The 25,111-nt window shown below is 41.8% G+C and overlaps 1 protein-coding gene across 2 annotated transcripts in view; it reads right to left on the reverse strand.

The window, feature by feature from the left end:
* The window catches only part of RSPH3 (radial spoke head 3), a 138,922-nt gene that overhangs the window by 51,700 nt on the left and 62,111 nt on the right, over positions 1-25,111 (reverse strand). For both annotated transcript variants that reach the window (XM_082252061.1, XM_082252062.1), the window contains exon 8: positions 14,812-14,898. In XM_082252061.1, the coding sequence (XP_082108187.1) occupies positions 14,812-14,898 (87 nt within the window). The remainder of the gene's footprint in view (positions 1-14,811; positions 14,899-25,111) is intronic.

Consider the following 25,111-nt stretch of genomic DNA (forward strand, 5'->3'; position numbering starts at 1 on the left):
CTTCTCTAGTCTTCTCTCCAGTTGATATGTTGTCCTCCTTGTGGTCTGTATATCCCTCTCGGGCCTCCGGGATGGTCTTGTCTCCATGGTTGTTGCCATCCGTGGTTCCTCCAATTTCCTTGGTGTCCTTGTGGGCCCCTTCCTCCTCTTGGGGGTCTCCCTCTGTTGCCCCTTGGAAAAAAATCCCTTCTGGGGGGCGGACCTCTACTCTCATATTGGGGTTCATGGTATTGCCTGAGAGGTGAAAATCTGTTGTAAGTGTCAATCCGATTGTATGCATAAGATGGTGTTCTGTCCCTATATTGATTCCGATGTGTGTTCTCCCTGTGGCTGTCCCAACGGTCGTTTATACACGTGTCTTGGTTCAGTGTCCCTCTCACCGTTGTTTCTCTCTCCGTTTATTGGAGTTCTGGGGGTCCTGGGAGTCCTCGGTGTTGTAACATCTATCCATGGGTCCTCATCTTCATCCTCCATGTCCGATGATTCCCTGGACTCTATATCCACCGGATCCACACTAGTTCCTTGTCCGTTGTATATCTCATCGGATTGCCATTTATATACTTCTCTGTTCCTATAGTCCATGATATCCCTCTTATATTTTTTCTGTTTCTTTGCCTGTTTAGTCTTGTCGTATTTCTGTATGGCCTCCTGGAGTGCCTTCTCTTTATTCTTATATTCTGTTTTTTCCGCATGAGGAGCCAATTGTTCCTTAAGTTGGATTATGGTGCTTTCAATCTTCTTAAGTTTAAATTGTCTCCGTTTAATAATCATTAGTAGTAATTCCTTTTCACATTTATTAAAAAAAGCATACCAGTTGTCTAGGAGAGCTGGGTCTGAGATATGGTCATTGGGGGATATATCCCAGCGCAATCTCCTGGGAGCTATACCTTCCTTGGTGTATTTCTCAAGGGTGGTTATGTCCCACCAAACCCTCAGTTGTTTCTCCATGTTATGCTTTAATTGTTTAAAACAGCCTTCCATGTCTTGTCTATGTATGATGGTGTCTTGATCGAATATTTCTTCAACGTTCACCGCTCTAGTTGTCATATATTTGAAGATCTCCATTCTGCAGCCGGGTCTGGGTGGTCCCACAAAAAGTGGTGTACACAGAACAGGTAAAAGCAAGAAATGACCAGCGCTATGGAGTGTGCGGTGAAGCGTGAACGGCTATCAGCTGTAAGCAGCCAACAACCAAACCCCAAAGGGGTCAAGATATAAGTAAAGTGCAAGAAAGGGGTTGAAAACGGCGCTACCTTTGTGCAATAAATAATAAGGTGCAATCACTTGCAATCAAATGATAAATAAGGGGGTGTGTCCCATAAAACCATAAAAGAGGTACAATTAATATATACTGTATATTGGGTGGATTCAAATAAAATGGATTAAATCTCCTGATGTGTGGTAGATACAACCCAAAAAGTGCTGGAGTGCAATAAATAAATTTATGACATAGACAAGTGTGTTTATTGTGATAAAAATATATAAATAAATCAATACAGTGCAGAAGTAAAATAAATCATGTGTTGGAGAAACAACTGGGGGTTTGGTGGGACATAACCACCCTTGAGAAATACACCAAGGAAGGTATAGCTCCCAGGAGATTGCGCTGGGATATATCCCCCAATGACCATATCTCAGACCCAGCTCTCCTAGACAACTGGTATGCTTTTTTTAATAAATGTGAAAAGGAATTACTACTAATGATTATTAAACGGAGACAATTTAAACTTAAGAAGATTGAAAGCACCATAATCCAACTTAAGGAACAATTGGCTCCTCATGCTGAAAAAACAGAATATAAGAATAAAGAGAAGGCACTCCAGGAGGCCATACAGAAATACGACAAGACTATACAGGCAAAGAAACAGAAAAAATATAAGAGGGATATCATGGACTATAGGAACAGAGAAGTATATAAATGGCAATCCGATGAGATATACAACGGACAAGGAACTAGTGTGGATCTGGTGGATATAGAGTCCAGGGAATCATCGGACATGGAGGATGAAGATGAGGACCCATGGATAGATGTTACAACACAGAGGACTCCCAGGACCCCCAGAACTCCAATAAATGGAGGGAGAAACAACGGTGAGAGGGACACTGAACCAAGACACGTGTATAACGACCGTTGGGACAGCCACAGGGAGAACACACATCGGAATCAATATAGGGACAGAACACCATCTTATGCATACAATCGGATTGACACTTACAACAGATTTTCACCTCTCAGGCAACACCATGAACCCCAATATGAGAGTAGAGGTCCGCCCCCCAGAAGGGATTTTTTTCCAAGGGGCAACAGAGGGAGACCCCCAAGAGGAGGAAGGGGCCCACAAGGACACCAAGGAAATTGGAGGAACCACGGATGGCAACAACCATGGAGACAAGACCATCCCGGAGGCCCGAGAGGGATATACAGACCACAAGGAGGACAACATATCAACTGGAGAGAAGACTGGAGAAGACCCCAACAAGGGGAATACGGGGACACTCCAAGACCAGGAGGATCCGGTTTGAACAGGAGAGAGGAACCCCCCAGATTTTACGACACAAGAAACGGAAACCAAGGGGAAAACGCGGGGGGTCTAAGAAAAAGAAGAAGAGCGTTCTAGGGAAAGGAATTTTTAATTTGAGTAATGTGGTTTTTAATAAAGAGGAATTGGAACTTTTAGATTTAGGCCTAAAATACGCACCAGACAAAAACCTGGACAAATTCGAAGTGTATATAGACTTGCAGAAATATATACGGAAAATTAACATCAAAAATTTTTTTGAGATCAACAAAGATAAAGGGACTTCCATACCGAATACAGAATATAAGCACACTGCACTTAGGAACAAGTCCGTCTTCAACCCGAATAATCCACAAAATGAGAACCTAGAGGTCTTCAAAAGGATGGTTGAAGAAGAGATTAGAGGCCTAAAGATTAAAAACAAAAAGGAAAAGGATATATGAGAAACTATCAAAAGACTGGAAAAGAAGAAAGGGATAGTTATTAGACCAGCGGACAAGGGAGGAGGTCTGGTCATTTTAAATCAAAAAGACTATGAGGAAGAGCTGGAACATCTTCTCAGTGCAGAAGACACCTACCAAAAATTGCATGGAGACCCAAAAAGTAAATACACCAAAGCCCTGAAAACATACATCGAAAAAGGAAAGGATTTGGGCATCTTAAACAAAAAGGAGGCAAAATATTTGGACATAGAAGGAGCCAGAGCGCCAATAATTTATTATTTGCCCAAGATTCATAAAAATGAGGAAAAACCCCCGGGCCGCCCCATAGTGAGCGGCATAAATTCCGTCCACTCCAGGTTGGGAGAATATTTGGACAAATACTTACAACCAATTGTTCCCAAAGGAAAGTCCTATCTAAGGGACAGCAAGCAATTACTGTCAGATATCCAGGATCTAGAAATTGAGGAGGAAGACATCCTAGTCACTATAGACCAGTGGTTCTTAACCTGGGTTCGATCGAACCCCAGGGGTTCGGTGAGTCAGTCTCAGGGGTTCGGCGGGGGGGCAACAGGGCAATTGCTCCCCCCGAGAAAATATTACTGATTGTGAGTCCAACCCCCCCCCCCCCCCCCCGGGAAATTAGAGCTGCGGTGGGGACGACTCACAGCCATTACACATAGACACTTGACGCTCTGCCCCCTGTACCTCCCCCAGCAGGTTTCCAGCCTATCTCCTGCAGGCTGCTTGCTGCTTGAGTGGGCGGGATGGGGATGTACCTGACCACGGAGATCGCGCCCACCTGGAAGAGGGAAGTGTGAGCAGCTGAGCAGAGGGAGCCAAGTGAATGTTCCTGGAGGTAGGCTCAGCTAGCTGTACATGGTGGATTAGTTTGCAAGCCCCTCTATGCTAAGTCTGCTGAGTTACTGCAGCTTAGCATAGAGGTGCTGTTAGCTGATAAATGGAAATGCATGTCCTTTTCATTTAGCTCAATAAGCATTGTGAATGCCCCCTGGTGTGTGCCCTCCTGATACCCCATGGTATGCCCTCCCAACACCTCCCCCCAGTGTGTGTCCTCCTGACACCCCATGGTATGCCCTCCCAACCCCCCCCCCCCAGTGTGTGCCCCCCTGACACCCCATGGTATGCCCTCCCAACACCTCCCCCCAGTGTGTTCCCTCTTGACACCCAAGGTATGTCCTCCCAACCCCCCCAGTGTGTGCCCTCCTGATACCCCATGGTATGCCCTCCAAACACCTCCCCCCCCAGTGTGTGTCCTCCTGACACCCCATGGTATGCCCTCCCAACCCCCCCCCCCAGTGTGTGCCCCCCTGACACCCCATGGTATGCCCTCCCAACACCTCCCCCCAGTGTGTTCCCTCTTGACACCCCATGGTATGTCCTCCCAACCCCCCCAGTGTGTGCCCTCCTGACACCTCATGGTATTCCCTCCCAACCCCCCACCCCAGTGTGTGCCCTCCTGACACCCCATGGTATGCCCTCCCAACCCCCCCAAGTGTGTGCCCCCCTGACACCCCATGGTATACCCTCCCAACCCCACCCCAGTGTGCCCTCCTGACACCCCATGGTATGCCCTCCCACCCCCCCAGTGTGTGCCCTTCTGATACCCCATGGTATGCCTTGCCAACCCCCCCCCCCCAAGTGTGTGCCCCCTGGCTCCCCCAGTGTGTGCCCTCCCAACCACTGATGTGTGCCCTCCTGACACCCAGTGTGTGGCCTCCTGACTCTCCACTGGTGTGTGCCCTCACTACCCTCCCCCACAGTGTGTGTCCTCCTGACTCTCCCCCCAGTGTATGCCCTTCCAACCCCCTGGTGTGTGCCCTTATAATCCCCCGGTGTCTGCCCTCCTGACCCTCCCCTGGTGTGTGCCCTCCCAGCCCCCTGGTGTGTGGCTTTACTGATCCCTGTACACTGTCCTATCCCCTGTCCTGTCAACTCCTGTCCTCTGCCCTATTCTCTGTACACCGTCCTACAGCCTACTGACCACTCTATCCTTCCCTACAATCAATTGACCCGTATACACTGCCCTACATGCTACTGGCCTCTGTACACTGCCCTACATCCTACTGACCTTTCTACACCGCCCGCAAAAACTACTGACCCCTATACACTGCCCTACATGCTACTGACCTCGCTACTCTGCCCTACAAACTACTGAGCACTGTACACTACCCTACAAACTACTGACCACTGCACACTGCCCTACAAACTACTCACTACTGCACACTGCCCTACAGCCTACTGACCTCTGTATGCTGCCCTACAGCCTACGGACCTCTGTACGCTGCCCTACAGCCTACTGACCTCTGTACGCTGCCCTACAGCCTACTGACCTCTGTACGCTGCCCTACAGCCTACTGACCTCTGTACGCTGCCCTACAGCCTACTGACCTCTGTACGCTGCCCTACATACTACTGACCTCTGTACATTTTACTTTGTATGATACGTTTAATTCAGTTCTGTAAACAACACCTTATTTTCTGGCAGTGCCCCTCCCGAGACTAGACTCATAAAATCATATTTTATTTTTCCAATTAAGAAGGGTTCGGTGAATGCGCATATGAAGCTGGTGGGGTTCAGTACCTCCAACAAGGTTAAGAACCACTGCTATAGACGTTAATTCGCTATACACAAATATAGCACAAAAGGACGGTTTGGATAGCGTTGAATGGGCACTTTATAAATATACAGATCTGAAACATGCACAGATGCACTTTATTCTAGAAGGGTTAAAAATGGCTATGAACTCCAATCACTTTTGGTACAAGGGACGACACTACGCGCAGATCAAAGGAGTCGCTATGGGGGCTAAGTATGCCCCCAGCGTCGCTAATATATTCATGCAGAAATGGGAGGAAGAGCAAATATTTAGCGTGGAACGCCCTCATCTAATTTATTATCACAGATATATAGATGACATCATCTTGGTATGGAGAGGCGATATGGACACCTTACAAACCTTCTTCGATGAGATAAGCAGCAATGCCTACGGGATTACCTTCACAGGAAATTGGAATCGAGAAAAAGTCTCTTATCTGGACTTAGAGCTGTACAAAGAAGGAGGAAAATTAGCCAGCAAGACCTTTTTTAAAAAAACGGACAAAAACGGATATATTCCGACTAGGGGCTGCCACCACCCGAAATGGTTGGGCAACATCCCTAAGGGACAGCTCCTAAGGATTAGGAGGAACTGTAGCAATATACAAGATTTTGAAACCCAAGCGGACATTTTAATACAGAGATTCGTTGAAAAAGGCTACAAAAAGAAAGATCTAGTACATTTGAAACAACTAGTAAGAAATACTAGAAGAGAGGACTTAATTAAGGAAAACAAAAGTAAGGTAAATGAGAATAAGCATGAATTTGCCTTTATAACGGGTTTTAACAGACAACATAAGCAACTTGAAAACATTATCAAGAAGCATTGGCCCATTTTGACAGCAGACAGAACTATGAAGAGAATTCTCCCAAGCAAACCATCCTTTGTGTATAGGCGGGCACCTACACTAAAAGATAAGGTGGTACATTATGTGGTGAACCCACCCAAAACCATCTCTCTCCCCACAAGCATCAATGTTTTTTTTAGGTGTCAAAAATGCTTACCGTGTAGAACCAATAGAAAGCAACCCAAAAAAATCAAAACTTTCAAATCCCATACTACAGGGGTGGAGTATAAAATAAAAGACACCATCACGTGCACTAGTACACACGTGACATACGTCATTGAATGTCCGTGTCACCTCCAGTATATAGGGAGAACCACCCGCCCCCTATACGTGAGAATCAGGGAACATGTCAAAAACATAAAAAAGGGCTTCGCAAAACACAACTTGTCAAGACACTTCAAGGAAATGCACTCCCAGGACCCCTCGGGCCTAATCTTCTATGGTATTGATAAAATAAAAGGGGACTGGAGAGGAGGCAATAAGAGGAGAATGATTTCGAAAAACAAAACGAAGTGGATCTTCCTGATGCGATCTTTGAGACCTGATGGGCTAAATGCCGATATAGACTTGAACTGTTTTATCACTGATGTCTAAATATACATTTTTTATACAAAATCCTTTTATATATTTTTATATGTATCCTCTTTTTTAAGGATTTTAACACGATTGGTTTTTTATAATATTTTTGCACAATTTTTTACAGTTTTTTACCTTGATTATTAATAAGTCCTCACTATATAGCCTGTACAATTCCCATATATCGTCCTTCATGCCTTTTATATGGCTTTTATGCATCTTATGTGTATGTGATTTTACGCCCTGTCTTTTACCGAATTGCAGAAAGATTACTGCATCAGACAGCTCTCCTAGGTATATAGTCCTCTCACCACTTTCATATTTTACTATTTTCAGAGTTTATCCCACCCATTTACCTCCCTGTTATCTCGTAAGAGAAGTGTTGGACACTCCTTATGCCCATATTCGTTCCAATTCCTCTGTTTTTATCCTATTTTTTATCCCTATTTTTATTATATATAATTTTATTATATATAATTTTTTATACATAATTTTTATATAACCTTCCTCCTTTGGATATCTCTTTTTTTCCAGCCAATCTGGCATCTCCACAATTACCCCTCTCTTCACCCATTACACCCACCTCAATTGGAGGTGGCATTTTTCCAATTAGGCAACTTATATTTTTCAGCCTTCTCATCCAACATCGGACCATTTTTTTTTCATTTTTTTTGATCCTTTTATTTTTCCCCTTTTTTCTCGCCCCGGCTTCTCCTTTTCACATATAGCCGCTTACTTGAGTCTCCAAGAAAACACAAATACACATAAATTCCTTCCTCTCTTCCCCCATGTGGTAGACGGATGAATCACATATCGCTCAGTCCCAGCAAAGAACCTTTCCATTAATTTCAATATATTGTACCTAATGTTTACAAAAATTCTCCACACACTGATTAAATATGTAATTCCCGATTTTTTAAAAGTTTTTTAAGCCTTTGAAATATGATGCTTTTTTAAATACAAATAGATTTTTTATTCACATATGTTCCTATTTTCATTTTTTTAATTTTTTTAATTCTTTCCATTAAAGGTTGTATTCCACATTTTTAAAGAAAACATTTTTTGCATTTTACAAACAATTCTTTTTATGATATGGCCCTCGTAGTAGTCCGGTGAAAGCTGCTTCAAAAATGATGTAAACAAGCCGCCCTTTTTACTCATTTATAGTAAGACAATGAGTAGCAAGATCGCCTCTACTTGGCAACAACACAGAGCATCAAGATGGCTGAAGGCAGCCGATCTGTTGCCATGACAAGGGCCGGCTATAAGAAAACCGGGAGTGCGCCGTGGTGACGCCCCTCCAGCAGACGTCCTCTGACGAAACGCGTAGGGCGGGTCCATTGCGTCATAGCATCACTTCCGGTTTCGAGACTCCACCGCCGTGGAACGCGGAAGCTTCCCGGCAATTGCTACTGATCCGAGGCAGCTCTCACAGTGAGTGGATGCTACGTTTTTTTCTCTTACTATTTGTGATCAATACCTCATGGGGCTCCCCTCTTTCTTTTTCCACATGAAAACACGCCAACTGGTGCCTTGTTGACCGTGGAGGGGGACCCTCGCAGATATACATTGGTCTATACACGGCAGGTTGTATACACAGCGCGACACCTAGTGGTTACACAGGTGATTGCAGCTGCCACCTACCTTAAGGGATTTTTCCCTGGTTAACTCACCACTCTTATCACCAATTTGTTTTTGTATTGGCACGTTACACTTTCAAATAGTGCTAGGATTATTACCCAACACATGATTTATTTTACTTCTGCACTGTATTGATTTATTTATATATTTTTATCACAATAAACACACTTGTCTATGTCATAAATTTATTTATTGCACTCCAGCACTTTTTGGGTTGTATCTACCTCACATCAGGAGATTGAATCCATTTTATTTGAATCCACCCAATATACAGTATATATTCATTTTACCTCTTTTATGGTTTTATGGGACACACCCCCTTATTTATCATTTGATTGCAAGTGATTGCACCTTATTATTTATTGCACAAAGGTAGCGCCGTTTTCAACCCCTTTCTTGCACTTTACTTATATCTTGTCCCCTTTGGGGTTGGGTTGTTGGCTGCTTACACCTGATAGCCATTCACGCTTCACCGCACACTCCATAGCGCTGGTCATTTCTTGCTTTTACCTCATAGCATTGGTTCCTAAGCCCAATGGAACCTTGCAACAATGGCCACGAAGGAGAGAAAATGCATTCTTCACTACATACGGAAACTTCCAATATTGAAGAATGTCTTTGGCCTTTAGGCAGCTCCAGCCACATTGCAATGGGAATTTGAAGTATGCCTCAGTTTACGTAGATGTAATGGGGATTGGGAGTCTTACCTACCAAAGGCTAGACAGTTTTGGATTTCTTGAAGAAAGCAAGCTAAGGCTGAGAAAAACAATGCCACTGTGAAGCGAGAATGCCTGACCATAAAACGGACTCCGGATTCTGGTATTCTGATGTTATCTGGTAAAAAGTTTAAGTTGATCTCCAACCATGCTTCTTTGACATGGATGTGCCAGAGGAAGGGGGCAAATTCTTAGGTGACTTGGTGGTTTCTAGCACTTCTGGAGATCAGGTTTGTGGTGGAACACAGAACCGAGAGACAGCATCAAAACACAGATGGATTTTTCCATTATCTAGACTTCTGGGTTGGGGCTGGGGAATTGGGTATTGTGCCAGTCAGTAGGGACATATCCTGGATGGTAGGTATCTTTCCCCTTGTATTTTTTTTTTTTTTTTTTTTTGAAGTGTGGCCTTTAACCACTTCTGGACCGGAAGGATTTGCCCCCTTAATGACCAGGCCATTTTTTTGCGATTTGGCACTGCGTTATTTTAATGGGAAGTTGCATGGTCATGCGACGCTGTACCCAAATAAAATTGATGTCCTTTTTTCCCCACAAATAGAGCTTTCTTTTGGTGGTATTTGCTCACCTCTGCGATTTTTATTTTTTGCGCTATAAACCAAAAAGTGTGACAATTCTGAAAAAAAAAATTTTTTTGCTGGTAATGGCAGTGATCTGCGATTTTTAGTGGGACTGCAACATTGCGGCAGACAGATCGGACACCTAACTGACTTTTTTTACACTTTTGGGGGGACCAGTGACATTACTACAGTAATCAGTGCTAGAAATTTGCACTGTTACTGTAATAATACCATTGGTAGAGAAGGGGTTAACACAGTGGGTGATCAAAGGGTTAAATGTAAGCCTAGGGGAGTGATTCTAACTGTATGGGGGTTGGGCTTTTTAAATGATCACAGAGCCCTGTGATCCTATATAGAAGGATCAGCGGGGAGCGATTGCAGGTGGCGGTTCGGAAGTAGTTAAAGTGTATTTTCACTTTTGAAGCCAAAATGGGGCAATACCTACCATGTTTCCCCCAAAATAAGACAAGGTCTTATATTAATTTTGTCTGCAAAAAAACACATTCAAGCAAAAAAGTTCCTGTGTTCACTGTCTTCTCTCTCCTCTCCCCCTCCCTCTCTATCAGCTCAGGAGTCAGCATTATAAAAATGATGTAATTTAAAAAAAATAGCCAAGTTAAGGTCCTTGTAAAATCATGTAATCTGCGCTATAAAAAGGATTATATAATGTCCATTATGTGTCTTTATGTAACATTATTGTGGAAAATACCTTACTTAAAGCACCGCTGGACACTCCTGTGCTCCAGTGACACTGCTGGCGCCCCGTGGCGCTGTAAATAAGGTATTTTCCACAATAATGTTACATATAGACACACACTGACAATTTATAATCCTATTACAGTGCGGATTACATGATTTTATAAGGGCTTTAACTAAGGCTTATTTTCAGGGTAGGGCTTATATTGCAGCCATCCTAGAAAATCACAATAGGTCTTATTTTCGGTGTGTCTTATTTTCAGGGAAAAACAGTACTTTACTGTATATTTGTTACATTTTCTTATTCACATAGCATGACTTAAAAAAAAAATGCTGCTTTTATTTTACTTGTCTGAAGTTTTCCTCTGCAGAGCGGACTGGAGAGCTAATATGGAGAATAGAATAAAGGTGTATGGCGCTGCCTCAATGTAAATGGCAAAAAGGTGTATACAAAATGTCTAGTGATAATACCACAATAATATATATGTATTATTTATTTATTTACAGTGAATTATTCACTTATACCACTCATCTTTGCACATTGAGTCACTTCCGGTTTTTTGATACTATCTATGTTTAAGTGACTAATTTATATTCCACTATTGCACTTTTTGGCACTTTTGTCCCCTTAAAATTTAATATTTATTGTTTATTGTTGATTTTTAAATCACTATTGATGTGGTATTATCACTAGACATTTTGGCAGTGCCATATACCTTTATTCTATTCTCCATTATACTCTATATACAGTATCTCACAAAAGTAAGTACACCGCTCAGATTTTTGTAAATATGTTATTATATCTTTTCATGTGACAACACTGAAGAAATGACGCTTTGCTACAATGTAAAGTAGTGAGTGTACAGCTTGTATAACAGTGTAAATTTGCTGTCCCCTCAAAATAACTCAACACACAGCCATTAATGTCTAAACCGCTGGCAACAAAAGTGAGTACACCCCTAAGGGAAAATGACCAAACTGGGCCCAATTAGCAATTTTCCCTCCCCGGTATCATGTGACTCATTAGTGTTACAAGGTCTCAGGTGTGAATGGGGAGCAGGTGTGTTAAATTTGGTGTTACAGCTCTGACTCTCTCATACTGGTCACTGGAAGTTCAACATGGCACCTCATGGCAAAGAAATCATTGAGGATCTGAAAAAAAGAAAGGTTGCTCTACATAAAGATGGCCTAGGCTATAAGAAGATTGCCAAGATCCTGAAACTGAGCTGCAGCATGGTGGCCAAGACCATACAGTGGTTTAACAGGACAGGATCCACTCAGAACAGGCCTCGTCATGGTTGACCAAAGAAGTTGAGTGCACGTGCTCAGCATCATATCCAGAGGTTGTCTTTGGGAAATAGAAGTATGAGTGCTGCCAGCATTGCTGCAGAGGTTGAAGGGGTGAGGGGTCAGCCTGTCAGTGCTCAGACCATATGCTGCACACTGCATCAAATTGGTCTGTATGGCTGTCATGCCAGAAGGAAGCCTCTTCTAAAGATGATGCACAAGAAAGCCCACCAATAGTTTACTGAAGACAAGCAGACTAAGGACATGGATTACTGGAACCATAGATAAACGTATTTGGTTCAGATGGTGTGAAGCGTGTGTGGCGGCAACCAGGTGAGGAGTACAAAGACAAGTGTGTCTTGCCTACAGTAAAGCATGGTGGTGGGAGTGTCATGGTCTGGGGCTGCATGAGTGCTGCCGGCGCTGGAGAGCTACAGTTCATTGAGGAAGCCATGAATACCAACATATACTGTGACATACTGAAGCATGTCTCTAGACCTAAACCCTATTGAGCATCTGTGGGGCATCCTCAAACAGAAGGTGGAGGAGCACAAGGACTCTAACATCCACCAGCTCTGTGATGTCATCACAGAGGATTGGAAGAGACCTCCAATAGCAACCTATGAAGCTCCGGTGAACTCCATGCCCAAGAGGGTTAAGGCAGTGCTGGAAAATAATGGTGGTCACACAAAATATTGACACTTTGGGCCCACTTTTGACATTTTCACTTAGGGGTGTACTCACTTTTTTTGCCAGTGGTCTAGACATTAATGGCTGTGTGTTGAGTTATTTTGAGGGGACAGAAAATTTACACTGTTATACAAGCTGTACACTCACTACTTTACATTGTAGCAAAGTGTCATTCCTTCAGTGTTGTCACATGAAAAGGTAGAATAAAATATTTTAAAAAATTCGAGGGGTGTACTCACTTTTGTGAGCTACCATAACTCCTTAGTGGGGCTATATATAGAAGGTAGGCTGCAGCCAGGTTAATTTGTCCACAGCGCGGATTTCTTCTTTCTTATTTAGTGGAGAGCTAATATGTTTGCCATAAATAAAGTACAAATATAGACAAAGGTTTTTTTTTTTGGTTACAGTGGAGAGGTTAGCTCTCCCGTTGGCTTTTTACTGTTCACTGTGCCCTCATTAGGGAGATTCACCCTCTCTATTTTTCATGTTTACTATTATCATCAAAAGTGAAAGTAAAAGAAAATCTTACATTTTGGGTTGTCCCCAGAAAAGTAATAGAGGGGAAATTAAATCAAATGTGAAGACTACTACTGATGCCTCTGGTGACAACCAGAGACTCAGTCACTTTGCAGGGATTTTCTCTCACTTCCTGTTTTAGCTATGGGACATAGATGAAAAAAAACTGACAGGGGGCTATAAATCCCCCTTACTGTATCCAAAAAAACGTTTTGCCTTTAGTCCAACGTTAACACTGTCTGTACTGTATTGCCAGATCCTATTATCAGTTGTAAACTAGATCTGAAAACTGTCTGTCTAACAAAGGATTAACGATCTAGAAGCTAGGTTTTTCATGGTATGTTAAGGAGTGGAAACTCATTGGGGTTGATTTACTAAAGGCAAATAGACTGTGCACTTTGCAAAGTGCAGTCCCCTCTGCAAGTGCAATTGCTCCACAGCTTAGTAAATGAGGTAAGGCTTCACTGTGCAAAGAGTCCCCAATTGCATGCAAGGAAAATAAAAAAACAGCATTTTTGCTTGCACATAATTGGATGATGGAAGTCAGCAGAGCTTTTGCTCATTTACTAAGCTCTGGAGAAACAGCAACTTTGCAAAGTGCACTGTCTTTTTGCCTTTAGTGAATCAACCCCATTGTATCCCTCTTTGTCAGTTGGGACAGACTGAATTCTCTCATTTCATACTGTGCAGAGGCCTTAGGAAGCAGATGTCCTGCCGGGATGACTCCGATCTCCCCTCCTTCTCCCTCCCCTGTCTGAGCCAGGAAGTGCTGGATGGCTGGGCCGCTGCCAGTGAGCCAACCCTAGAGACAGTGGCGGCTGGTGGGTTGGGCCGTCGGGGTACCCGTGCTTCTCCTCCAGCCCTGCATCTCCTCCCTTCTCCTCCTCCTTGGCCAATAAGATTGCTTCTCTTTTCGGCCAATTGGGACACGGGTCTCATGACCCACTTCTGATTGGCCGGGAGGAGAATTAATGTGACAATAGCGAATATTCGTTCACTATTGTCGCACAACTGGGTGGGCTCAGGGCTCAGTGCTCTGTGCCCCAAGTCCACCCTTTTTTGAAGCCGATTAAAGCCTATTCCTCTAACCATGTGCTTAAAAAATAAATAAATCCCCCAATGCGTCCGGCGCCCCTAATGGACAAGTAAGAAATGTTTTTTAATTATTTTTAGGTATGCTGTGTGCATGGAAATATGACAAAATTGTAAAAATGTGATTGCAAAAAGGAAAATACACTTTAGGAGCCAGTGCAGGGTTACTGAACAGGGAAGGTGAAAAGGAAAAAGAAAGAGGGAGTCTCTGGTGTAGGTAGCTGCCCTGGATTTAGCACAGATAAAATTGCCACTGCTATGTGTTGTGACTTTCATTTTCTCTATGGACATTATGCCACTGAAGTAATCCAGTAACTTTTGTGTTCAGGACTTTATTGAGTTGTGATAGAAGCATTGTTTATGTTTATTTGACGTAACTGAGGGCAAGCCTGCGGAGGTCACAATAGACTTTGTGTTTCTAACGAACACTTATTTTGATGCCCTGCGTCCCAGCTAATCCCTTCAATTTCACAATATACTGTATTTTAACATACACTACAATTGGATAGGTATATACTGTACCTGTACACTCTAATTCACTTTGTGTATGGGACGGTACAAGGCCTGCTAAATGATCCCTGAATATACTTACTGTCCAGAATAGCTCTTCCCAGTTCACTCTTCTTTAGTGTTTTTTCTACTTCATCCATAAGCCATGGTATGAATCCGGTCTCTACATCTACATATGAGCAAAAAATGTAAAAAAAAAAAAAATTGAACATGTATGTTTTAAATGATGAGCGACAAACAGGTGAAAATAACCATATCTCTAAATACTATACAGTTCAAAAACTCTGGGAAAAAACATGAAATTGAATAATAGATACACTTTGTGCATAAGGGTTGTAATGAGTCTGTTTTCGCACTACAGGCGGTCCCATAGGAAGGGAAATTTACTCCTGTAAGAGTTATCATGGGAAAAAGGTGTCTCAACTGAAGATTTATCACCAATCCTTGTTTCCACAACACCCCAAAATTTTCAAAATTCAATTGTCAAAGAGACAATTGTTTGAACAGGGACATAGACAGCAAAACAAATGTTACAGGGGTGATAACCCTTCCCTATGCTATCCAAAAAACCTAAAAAATATTTTTTTGGCTGGAGCTACACTTAAAAAACGTACCTGTTCCCGAATTATGTACAAATTCAACAAACCTACAGACCCTATCTTGTTAGTAACCCAGGGACCACCTTTATCTGAATGTATCACTTCTACCAGCTTTGGTCAGCAACAATTCATTTTCCAATCATTTTTATTGAAGATTTGAGAAAAAATATGATTCGAATACTTATTCACAGGGGAGGACTGGGCCAGGGGGGAAATTGACCTACAACAAAATAATCAACAAAAAGAGACAAAAGAAAGAGAAGTATGTATATTCAGGTTTCCCTGTCACTCCTTTGGGCTTAATATGAAGAGAGAGAAGGAAACTGGGATAACATGACCATGTAGCCATCATATATTTGTGTATATCCATATGGTATGGAATTAGTGGGGATAAGAGGGTGTAGCAAGGAGCCAGAGCAACAACCAAGGTTCTCTCTCATCCCCTGCATAAGTAGTGCTGTTCTCTCTACCTCTTCACACAGGCACAGATGCTTCTGCTGTTGTCAATCAAATCTTGTGGGGGGCGGGGCCGAGCCAGGCTGTGTATGTCTATTGACTCACACAACCTGGCTCGGGAGCAAGCCCACAGGTGTGCCTCCATAGAAAGTGGCTTGATATGATGGTGCACGAAGATGAGGAGGAGCCTGGAGCACCAGTGGGCCACCCCAGAAGAGGAGGTTTGGGGCCGCTCTGTGCAACACCATTAAACAGATAAAGTGAACAGGAACATTTTAAGGTTGGTGCTTATACTAGTGTTACACAGTAACATTTAAATGCCCTTTTCTCCATAACTGCCCATTTTGATGTTTATACTTGTGTTTTTTATGGGTTGCAGTACAAAGTGCCGTAATCCATAGTGCGGTTATAGCAACCTTTTTTTAACTTAACTACTGACCTGGCAAGCTCATATCATGTCATACAAATGCATATACAGTGCCTTGCGAAAGTATTCGGCCCCCTTGAACTTTGCGACCTTTTGACACATTTCAGGCTTCAAACATAAAGATATAAAACTGTCGATTTTTGTGAAGAATCAACAACAAGTGGGACACAATCATTAAGTGGAACAAAATTTATTGGATATTTCAAACTTTGTTAACAAATAAAAAACTGAAAAATTGGGCGTGCAAAATTATTCAGCCCCTTTACTTTCAGTGCAGCAAACTCTCTACAGAAGTTCAGTGAGGATCTCTGAATGATCCAATGTTGACCTAAATGACTAATGATGATAAATAGAATGCACCTGTGTGTAATCAAGTCTCCGTATAAATGCACCTGCACTGTGATAGTTTCAGAGGTCCGTTTAAAGCGCAGAGAGCATCATGAAGAACAAGGAACACACCAGGCAGGTCCGAGATACTGTTGTGGAGAAGTTTAAAGCCGGATTTGGATACAAAAAGATTTCCCAAGCTTTAAACATCCCAAGGAGCACTGTGCAAGCGATAATATTGAAATGGAAGGAGTATTAGACCACTGCAAATCTACGAAGACCTGGCCGTCCCTCTAAACTTTCAGCTCATACAAGGAGAAGACTGATCAGAGATGCAACCAAGAGGCCCATGATCACTCTGGATGAACTGCAGAGATCTACAGCTGAGGTGGGAGATTCTGTCCATAGGACAACAATCAGTCGTATACTGCACAAATCTGGCCTTTATGGAAGAGTGGCAAGAAGAAAGACATTTCTTAAAGATATCCATAAAAAGTGTTGTTTAAAGTTTGCCACAAGCCACCTGGGAGACACACCAAACATGTGGAAGAAGGTGCTCAGGTCAGATAAAACCAAATTCAAACTTTTTGGCAACAATGCAAAACGTTAAGTTTGGCGTAAAAGCAACACAGCTCATCACCCTGAACACACCATCCCCACTGTCAAACATGGTGGTGGCAGCATCATGGTTTGGGCCTGATTTTCTTCAGCAGGGACAGGGAAGATGGTTAAAATTGATGGGAAGATGGATGGAGCCAAATACAGGACCATTCTGGAAGAAAGCCTGATGGAGTCTGCAAAAGACCTGAGACTGGGACGGAGATTTGTCTTCCAACGAGACAATGATCCAAAACATAAAGTAAAATCTACAATGGAATGGTTCACAAATAAACATATCCAGGTGTTAGAATGGCCAAGTCAAAGTCCAGACCTGAATCCAATCGAGAATCTGTGGAAAGAACTGAAAACTGCTGTTCACAAATGCTCTCCATCCAACCTCACTGAGCTCGAGCTGTTTTGCAAGGAGGAATGGGCAAAAATTTCAGTCTCTCGATGTGCAAAACTGATAGAGACATACCCAAAGCGACTTACAGCTGTAATCCCAGCAAAAGGTGGCGCTACAAAGTATTGACTTAAGGGGGCTGAATAATTTTGCACGCCCAATTTTTCAGTTTTTTATTTGTCAAAAAAGTTTGAAATATACAATAAATTTCGTTCCACTTCATGATTGTGTCCCACTTGTTGATTCCTCACAAAAAATTACAGTTTTATATCTTTCTCGTTCAAATGTTTTTATTAGGTTTTTCAAACATACAAGGTAAAGGAAAACATTCAGGGTAAAAGAAAATGTGCAGGCGTAATACATATCGATACTCTCAGATAAGGATAGAACATAGTTGTCATAACAGCTACAACAATACTCATGAACAATAGGTAGCATATAACCATCTATGCCTAGTACACGTGTTCAAAGACTTATAGCGCCATCTAGTGGTGCTCTTTCATAAGATTCACACTCTGTACCCTTTGTGAGGTATGCAGAATACCACTGTGCCCACGGTTGCCACCATTGCACTTCCCTTTGATACCTGCCCAAGGTAGGTGCCATGAGCAGTTCAAAGGTTTTATGTGTTTGGACTGTAGCTATCATCTCAGAGACTGTAGGGGGGCAAGTATCTTTCCATCTTCTGGTAATATTAATCTTGGTAGCGAGCAAGATATTGATTACTAGTTTGCGGGTTTTCTGTGGGATTGGGTCAATCGGAAAATGAAGCAGAGCCATGCTAGGGGTCGGCGTTACCTGGAACTTTACTTTACAATAGTGAAAATTAGGTCAAACACTTCCTTCCATAGCTCTAGGATCGGAGGGTATGACCACAATATATGTGCCAGAGTGCCTTGTGCACCGCACCCCCTTCAGCATGTGGACGGGGCTGAAGGAGCGAAGTTCGCAATCACAGTAGGGGTTAGATACCACCGCAGGGTCACTTCAAGATAGAGTTCTCTTAAGGATGCACACAGTTTTATATCTTTATGTTTGAAGCCTGAAATGTGGCAAAAGGTCGAAAAGTTCAAGGGGGCCGAATACTTTCGCAAGGCACTGTATGTATGTATATATATATATACACACACACACACAAGGAATGGAATGTACCATTTACACAATGAACTATTCTCCAAGGTTTTATTTCTCCAATTAAATGGAACGCATATAAACAACAAGTCAGGTTTCACTGTCTTTCAGCAATGCGTATACTTTGTGCCAGAGCTTACTTTCATATGGATAGCTGTAGAAATGATGTATTGCTTCCAAGGCACATACACTGCATTGTGCTTGAAAGTACACCTCAGTTACCAAAGTCAATAAGGTAGGCAGCTGATATTCATATATTGCACTAAAAGTATTTATAACCTTGCGTTAGGCTGATACTAGAACTAGGACTTATTTGACTTATTATTAAATCCAGATCAGCTAGACAGTCTAGCAACTAGTACGTTCAGAGGGAAAGGTCAGTTATGTCAGCCTATATATCAGTCTTTTGACAGGTTTTTAATAAATTTGATGTTTAATCAGCTTATATTTTGTCTTGCCTGGTCCTCTGTCCCTTCCTCTTCAACATGCTAACAACTTACAACCTGACAACATTTCCATTGTTATTACATATCTTATTTTAGACCAACTGATGTCATCACTGGTTTTCAGCACTATGCAATGCAAGCAGACCATGGCTGATGGAAGGGAATAGCAGAGTGCTGTACATAGTACTCTGAAAACATGACAGTACCCTGCCTCAGTACTACTTAAAAAGCCCTCAGCCCTGATGCAACCAGTAGGCTAGATCTTAGAAGGAGTTATGCAGATATCAAAATCCCTTGATGGGTTGATGTCAGTCTGGAGGACTGCACTAGGTAATGCAGGCTGACTTAGGTAATTCCCACATTGAGAGTGAGCCTCCATGATTAAAATTAATGAATGTGGGGAAACCCACAGTGATGGTGAGCCTCCATGATTAAAATTAATGAATGTGGGGAAACCCACAGTGATGGTGAGCCTCCATGATTAAAATTAATGAATGTGGGGAAACCCACAGTGATGGTGAGCCTCCATGATTAAAATTAATGAATGTGGGGAGGCCCACAGTGATGGTGAGACTCCATGAATAAAATTAATGAAATGAAATGGGCCAGTCAGGCTGGGAAGGAAATAACTAGATGATACTAGATGTCTTCTGGCCACCGCACACCTTGCCCAGCCAGAGTAGTTAGCAGGTAAAAGCAGCCTAAGCTTGATTCACCCAGGCAATAACCCAAACATGTTTCACCCCACCCCTGGGGCTTAATCGTGGAGAGGGGCAGGGGGTGTACAACAGCCAGCTTATCTCTTCTTATTTCCGTAGTGTGTTTTGGGTCTGGACGGACCATTCCTCAGCCTGCACCATCGTTGGTCAGTGACATTCAACTCATCAGATAGCCTGAGTGGGGACCATTAAGCATTTATCATGGGTCACTAGATGTCTTCCAACGAGTAAATTAATCAGCTCTATATGTTATGCTGCAGCTTCTAATGCACACTGTGAGAAGCTCAGTCTGCTGTGAAATAAGAGTAAGCATTTTTCAGTACAGGAGAGGACATAACAGGTAGATGACCGTATATACTGTATATATCCATACAAGATCAATACTTTTTCATTCTATAAAATATCCTTAGATCTTGGTCTTGATTTTACAGTCCCTTCCACATTAGCCTTTCTAAACACATCGTAGCCTTTCAGATTTGTTATCGAAGTCATATTTTCCATTATGCCCATGGTATGATGATTTTGCCTAAAAATTGCATCTTTAGTACATAGTTATTATTTGCAAAAAAGTTTGCAATTATATATTTTGCTTACAATAACATTCACTTCATGATTTTCTTTTTGTGGGGGACTGAGTCCAACTTTTTTAGTCAATTTTTCAGTCACCTGCTTAAAGTTAATTTTCTAATGGTTCCACAGACCACAAGACAACACAAGAAACAGAAATGCTGGAAGCCTATACTTGTTAGTAGACTGACCACACCATCATTTGACAGGTAAAACACTGCCACCTACTGTTTAATTCAGACATAATATATTATAAAAAAAAAAAAGAAAATTATATATGCGTGCGTATGTGTGTTATTTTTACAGTGTTTCCAATAATTATAATGTATGTAAAGCCAAAACCTTTTATAATTTTAGGATAGGATTAGAATAGGTAAGGGTAGAACCCCTGCCAAATTTTTATTGTTGTCTACTATTCCATTCTGGAGATTCTTCCTCTGTCACCAGACCTGAAAGTGAGGGAAAATCCAAAACTGTCACAGGAAAAGAAATAGAGGGGAAATCTTCCAATGGGTACACTACAAGTGACAACTGTCCAAAATAAAAATTCCTTTATCTAAAGCCAGTCATAGATGGTTTAAGTTTCAAACCATGTACTGTATGGGCAGGCTAAATGTACCCAAGTCGATCGATCGATCAACTTGGGCACAACCAGCCTGTCTGATTTCACATGCGATTATGGTCAGCAGCTGTTATAGCCACTAGCAATAATCATTGTGTTTTCCCAGCGGGGATAGCTTCCCCTGCCGGGAAAACACAATGGCAACCTGCAGTTGCAGGAAGGAAAATCGCTCCATCAATGGCCGGCCTAAGTTCATGTTGGGTCTACAAAACAGGAAGTAAAATGAAATCCCCCTAATGGCGGTTGTCATAGCAAGCTGCTTGCTGTGGTGGCACTTAGCAGAAGGGAGGGGCCAGAAGCGCTGGCCAGGGACTCAAGAAGCAGGGAATCTAGGCTGCTCTGTGCAAAACCACTGCACAGAGCAGGTAAGTATAACATGTTTGTTATTTTTAGACTAAAAAAAAAAAACAAGATTTTAATATCACTTTAAATATATAAGTGCGCGCTACAGATATACAAAAACCCCATTGGATTTATAAATATGGACCCAGTAGGTTGATATAACACAACCATATAATGTTATGAAGTTAACAACACATAATGGACTTTACTAGGGTTGCCGTTAAAAATCACTTTCTAATAAAAGAGCAGTCTTTTGTAATGCCAGTGATCATTTAAAGAAATGCTGTCATGGTAGTTTAGACTCAAAGATCAGGGTTTTACCATGACATAATGTTTAACACAGGAAATAAGGAAACACAAAGGAAAAAAGTAGATCATTAATTCGATTATATGATACTCTGGAAAAGTACCTCTGAGAAAAAAAGCATATAAACTACAGGAAGATAGCCATTGGGTGACTTTGTTAGTTCATGATATGACTGAAAGGCAAATAGCAGTCAGCAGTCCTAATCCTGTGGCTGGTGAGTGCTATTTGGCTTTCAGCCATATCATTACCTATTATATGGTTTGCTAAGAGGTAATCTTGTTCTGAAAAATATTACTTGCCCTGCTGCGTACAAGGTTACCAGTGGGCACAAATCAGCACAAATCAGCACAAATCAGATATAAAATATTATTTAAAAAAAAAAAAGATTGTATCTTTAGTTCATAGTTATTATTTAAAAAAAAAAAATTGCAATTCTATATTTTGCTTACAATAACATCCACTTCATGATTTTCTTTTTGTGGGGGACAGTGCAACTTTTTTAGTCAATTTTTCAGTCACCCACTAAAAAATAATTTTCTAATGGTTCCACAGACCACAAGACAACACAAGAAACAGAAATGCTGGAAGCCTATACTTGTTAGTAGACTCACTACTACGCCATCACTTGACAGGTAAAACACTGCCACCTACTGTTCAATAAAGACATACCGTAATATATTATGAAAAAAAAAAAATTGTATATGCGTGTGCATATTTTTAGTGTTTACAATAATTATAATGTATGTAAAGCCAAAACCTTTTATAATTTTAGGGTAAGATTAGAATAGGGAAGGGTAGAACCCCTGCCAGGTTTTTATTGTTGTCTACTATTCCACTCTGGAAATGCAAAATATTACTTGCCCTCCTGCGTACAAGGTGACCAGTGGGCACAAATCTAGACAGCATTCTGCAAGATAATCCTTATTTGTTTTGCTGTCTGTGTCTTACTGGGAATATTTCTCTTGAAGCATATCTAAACCCAAAAACAAATTGTAATATACTGCAGCTTACCAGTAGTCCTTAGATGTGGTGACTGCGTTGTTTTTTTAAACTTTTTTTTTTTTTAACGCTATTTTCATCTAGCGATCCTGCAAGTAACACACTTCCTGTCCTAGGGTGACAACACACACTGTAGTGTATTCTATGCAGGATCAGCGTTGTCATATTCAGCTGCTCTCTTGATTTGGGCTACAAACACCACCCCATCTCTAAAATATAGGGAGGAGGTGATGTATAGTTAACAGAAGATAGCTAGGAGAGCTGATTACAATGTTTGAAATTTTAGTTGAGTATATTGGAAGTTACAAAGATATTTTGATTTTGTATTTCTTTTAGGATAAACAGATATTTTTCTGTACTTGCAGAAAATGTCCTTAGCCTGGTAACATAAAACCAACGCAGCCGCCACATCCAAAGACTAGTAAGCAATATATTACATTTTTGTTCTTGGGTTTAAATATATTTTAACTGCCTGTCCTGAAGATGCAATCTTTTATTATACACCTTTCTACCACTGTTTGAAAAATGTTCTTCTAGCTGTTACTCTAGCTTGTGGAAGTCATTGTAATTCTTTGGTAATTTAAAAAAAAAAAAGGCCACTTTGCCTATTCCTTGTTTAAGCCTGGAAATACAAGAAATTTGATAGTATGGGCTCACCCGATACCTGGGAGAAGAGTAAGTGCATATATTTGTGCAAACCTGATTGTCTCAGGAGCAGATAGTGATTAGTGTAGGAGTCTCCCTTCTGGTGGTGAGAGTAAAAGTGTTACTTAACCCACAACATTAAAATCAGTCTGTATATGCAGTAAAGCATGCTTATTATACGCACTGTGGAACCTAAGGGGTTAATCTTCTGCATTGTGTATAAAGGCTGTTTTATCCTGTCTCCTCTGATCTTCTCCTCCTTCCATTGTCCCCAATATATTTCTTGATAATACAGAGGGGACAGGCTGCACATGCTCAGTTTGGTGTGTATTGCTAGAGAGGTTTTATTTTTTTCTTGGGAGGGTGTATGTTAGGGGTATGGAGTTAAAATTCACAGGGGTCAAGTTACTAAAGTTTTCTTCCAGCAGGGGCCTGAATCGTATGTTTGATTCTTAATGGCACCTTGAAGCATTGACAAACGCTGCACGTTTTCGTGAGCGCCAAACCAGCTTTGTGCAGCGCAATTTAAAAGGATCAGGGACTACTTTTTGTATGTTTCTGCATTTAAGACAGCCCACTGAAATTAATGGGCTGCCTACATGCAGAACACAGGTAGCAATGTTATAAACCTAGCCTCATATCCTTCACATCACAATACTGTGATTACAACAATGTTCTCAGTCCCCCCTGCACATCGCAACCCGCCCCTTCACATTCCTGTCCTCAGCCCCCCTTCATATCACCCCCCTCCCCTCACATGACACGTGACATGGACAGCAGGCCGCCATTTAGTGATGCCTGGTGTATGTAATCAGCACAGGGCCAGACAGAGCGTCAGGGTTCCTACATCATAATAGGACAGTCAGTGCAGAATGAAAACCCCTCCTTCAAGCTTTACCAGACACTCATAGAAGTCACAAGACTGCTACGGTATATACTACTGGTGAGAAAAATTATTTAGCAGTTTATATTTACTAAAATTATTGCATTTTCATGGTCTGTGTACTGTGGGAGACCAGATAAAGAAATGCAAGTTTGGTAACACTTTAACCCCCTTTAGAAACACATTCAAAGGTTACCTGGGCTCACGGTGTTCATTTGGACTCCCAGACCCCTAATCTGGACCACAGTAAATCGCAGAGCCCTGTGTGAGTAGTGCTTCGGGGATATGGTGTTCATATGGACTTTGATCAGGGGATGGTGCAAGTGGTCTGGGATCAACATCAATGCACATTGCAAAGTCTGCTTGGACTTGGGTGGCATCGGCCATGTAAGTCAAAGCCAGGCAGTCTACTTACATGCTGATTAATTGTCCAGTGAGGAGGCTGGGGGCAGCAACAAGGCAATGAAAGCTAAATTGTTAACCCAAGAGGATAAATTACCTAAAGGTTATCTACTGTAAACCCAAGAACAAAAAATGTTGCAGCTTACAGGTTCTTGGAGGTGGTTACTGTGTGTGTTTCTATTTTTCAGGCCAAAAAATTTTTCAAGAACTACAGAAAAAATATGTTAACCTTTTCATCAAAACAGCAAAAAAAAAAAAAAAAAAAGAAGGGCGCACCGACCTCGCGCATTACCACTAAAAAGGTTTATTAGAATCCGAAGACAACATACATTGTACTCACATACAAATAATGATTGCGCACATAGAACACAAATTAACTGGTTGTCTCCAAAATGGCCAGGGAGCCCCTGTACTGAATGATGTGTGCTGGTGCTCGTAAATGTCTGGCTGGGCTGACGTGTTTCGAGGGAGAACCCTCTTCATAAGAGCCAAAGCGTGCTACTGAGT

Source organism: Pelophylax lessonae (genome assembly GCF_965119305.1).
Source record: "Pelophylax lessonae genome assembly, chromosome: 3".
In the NCBI taxonomy this organism is placed as follows: Eukaryota; Metazoa; Chordata; class Amphibia; order Anura; family Ranidae; genus Pelophylax; species Pelophylax lessonae.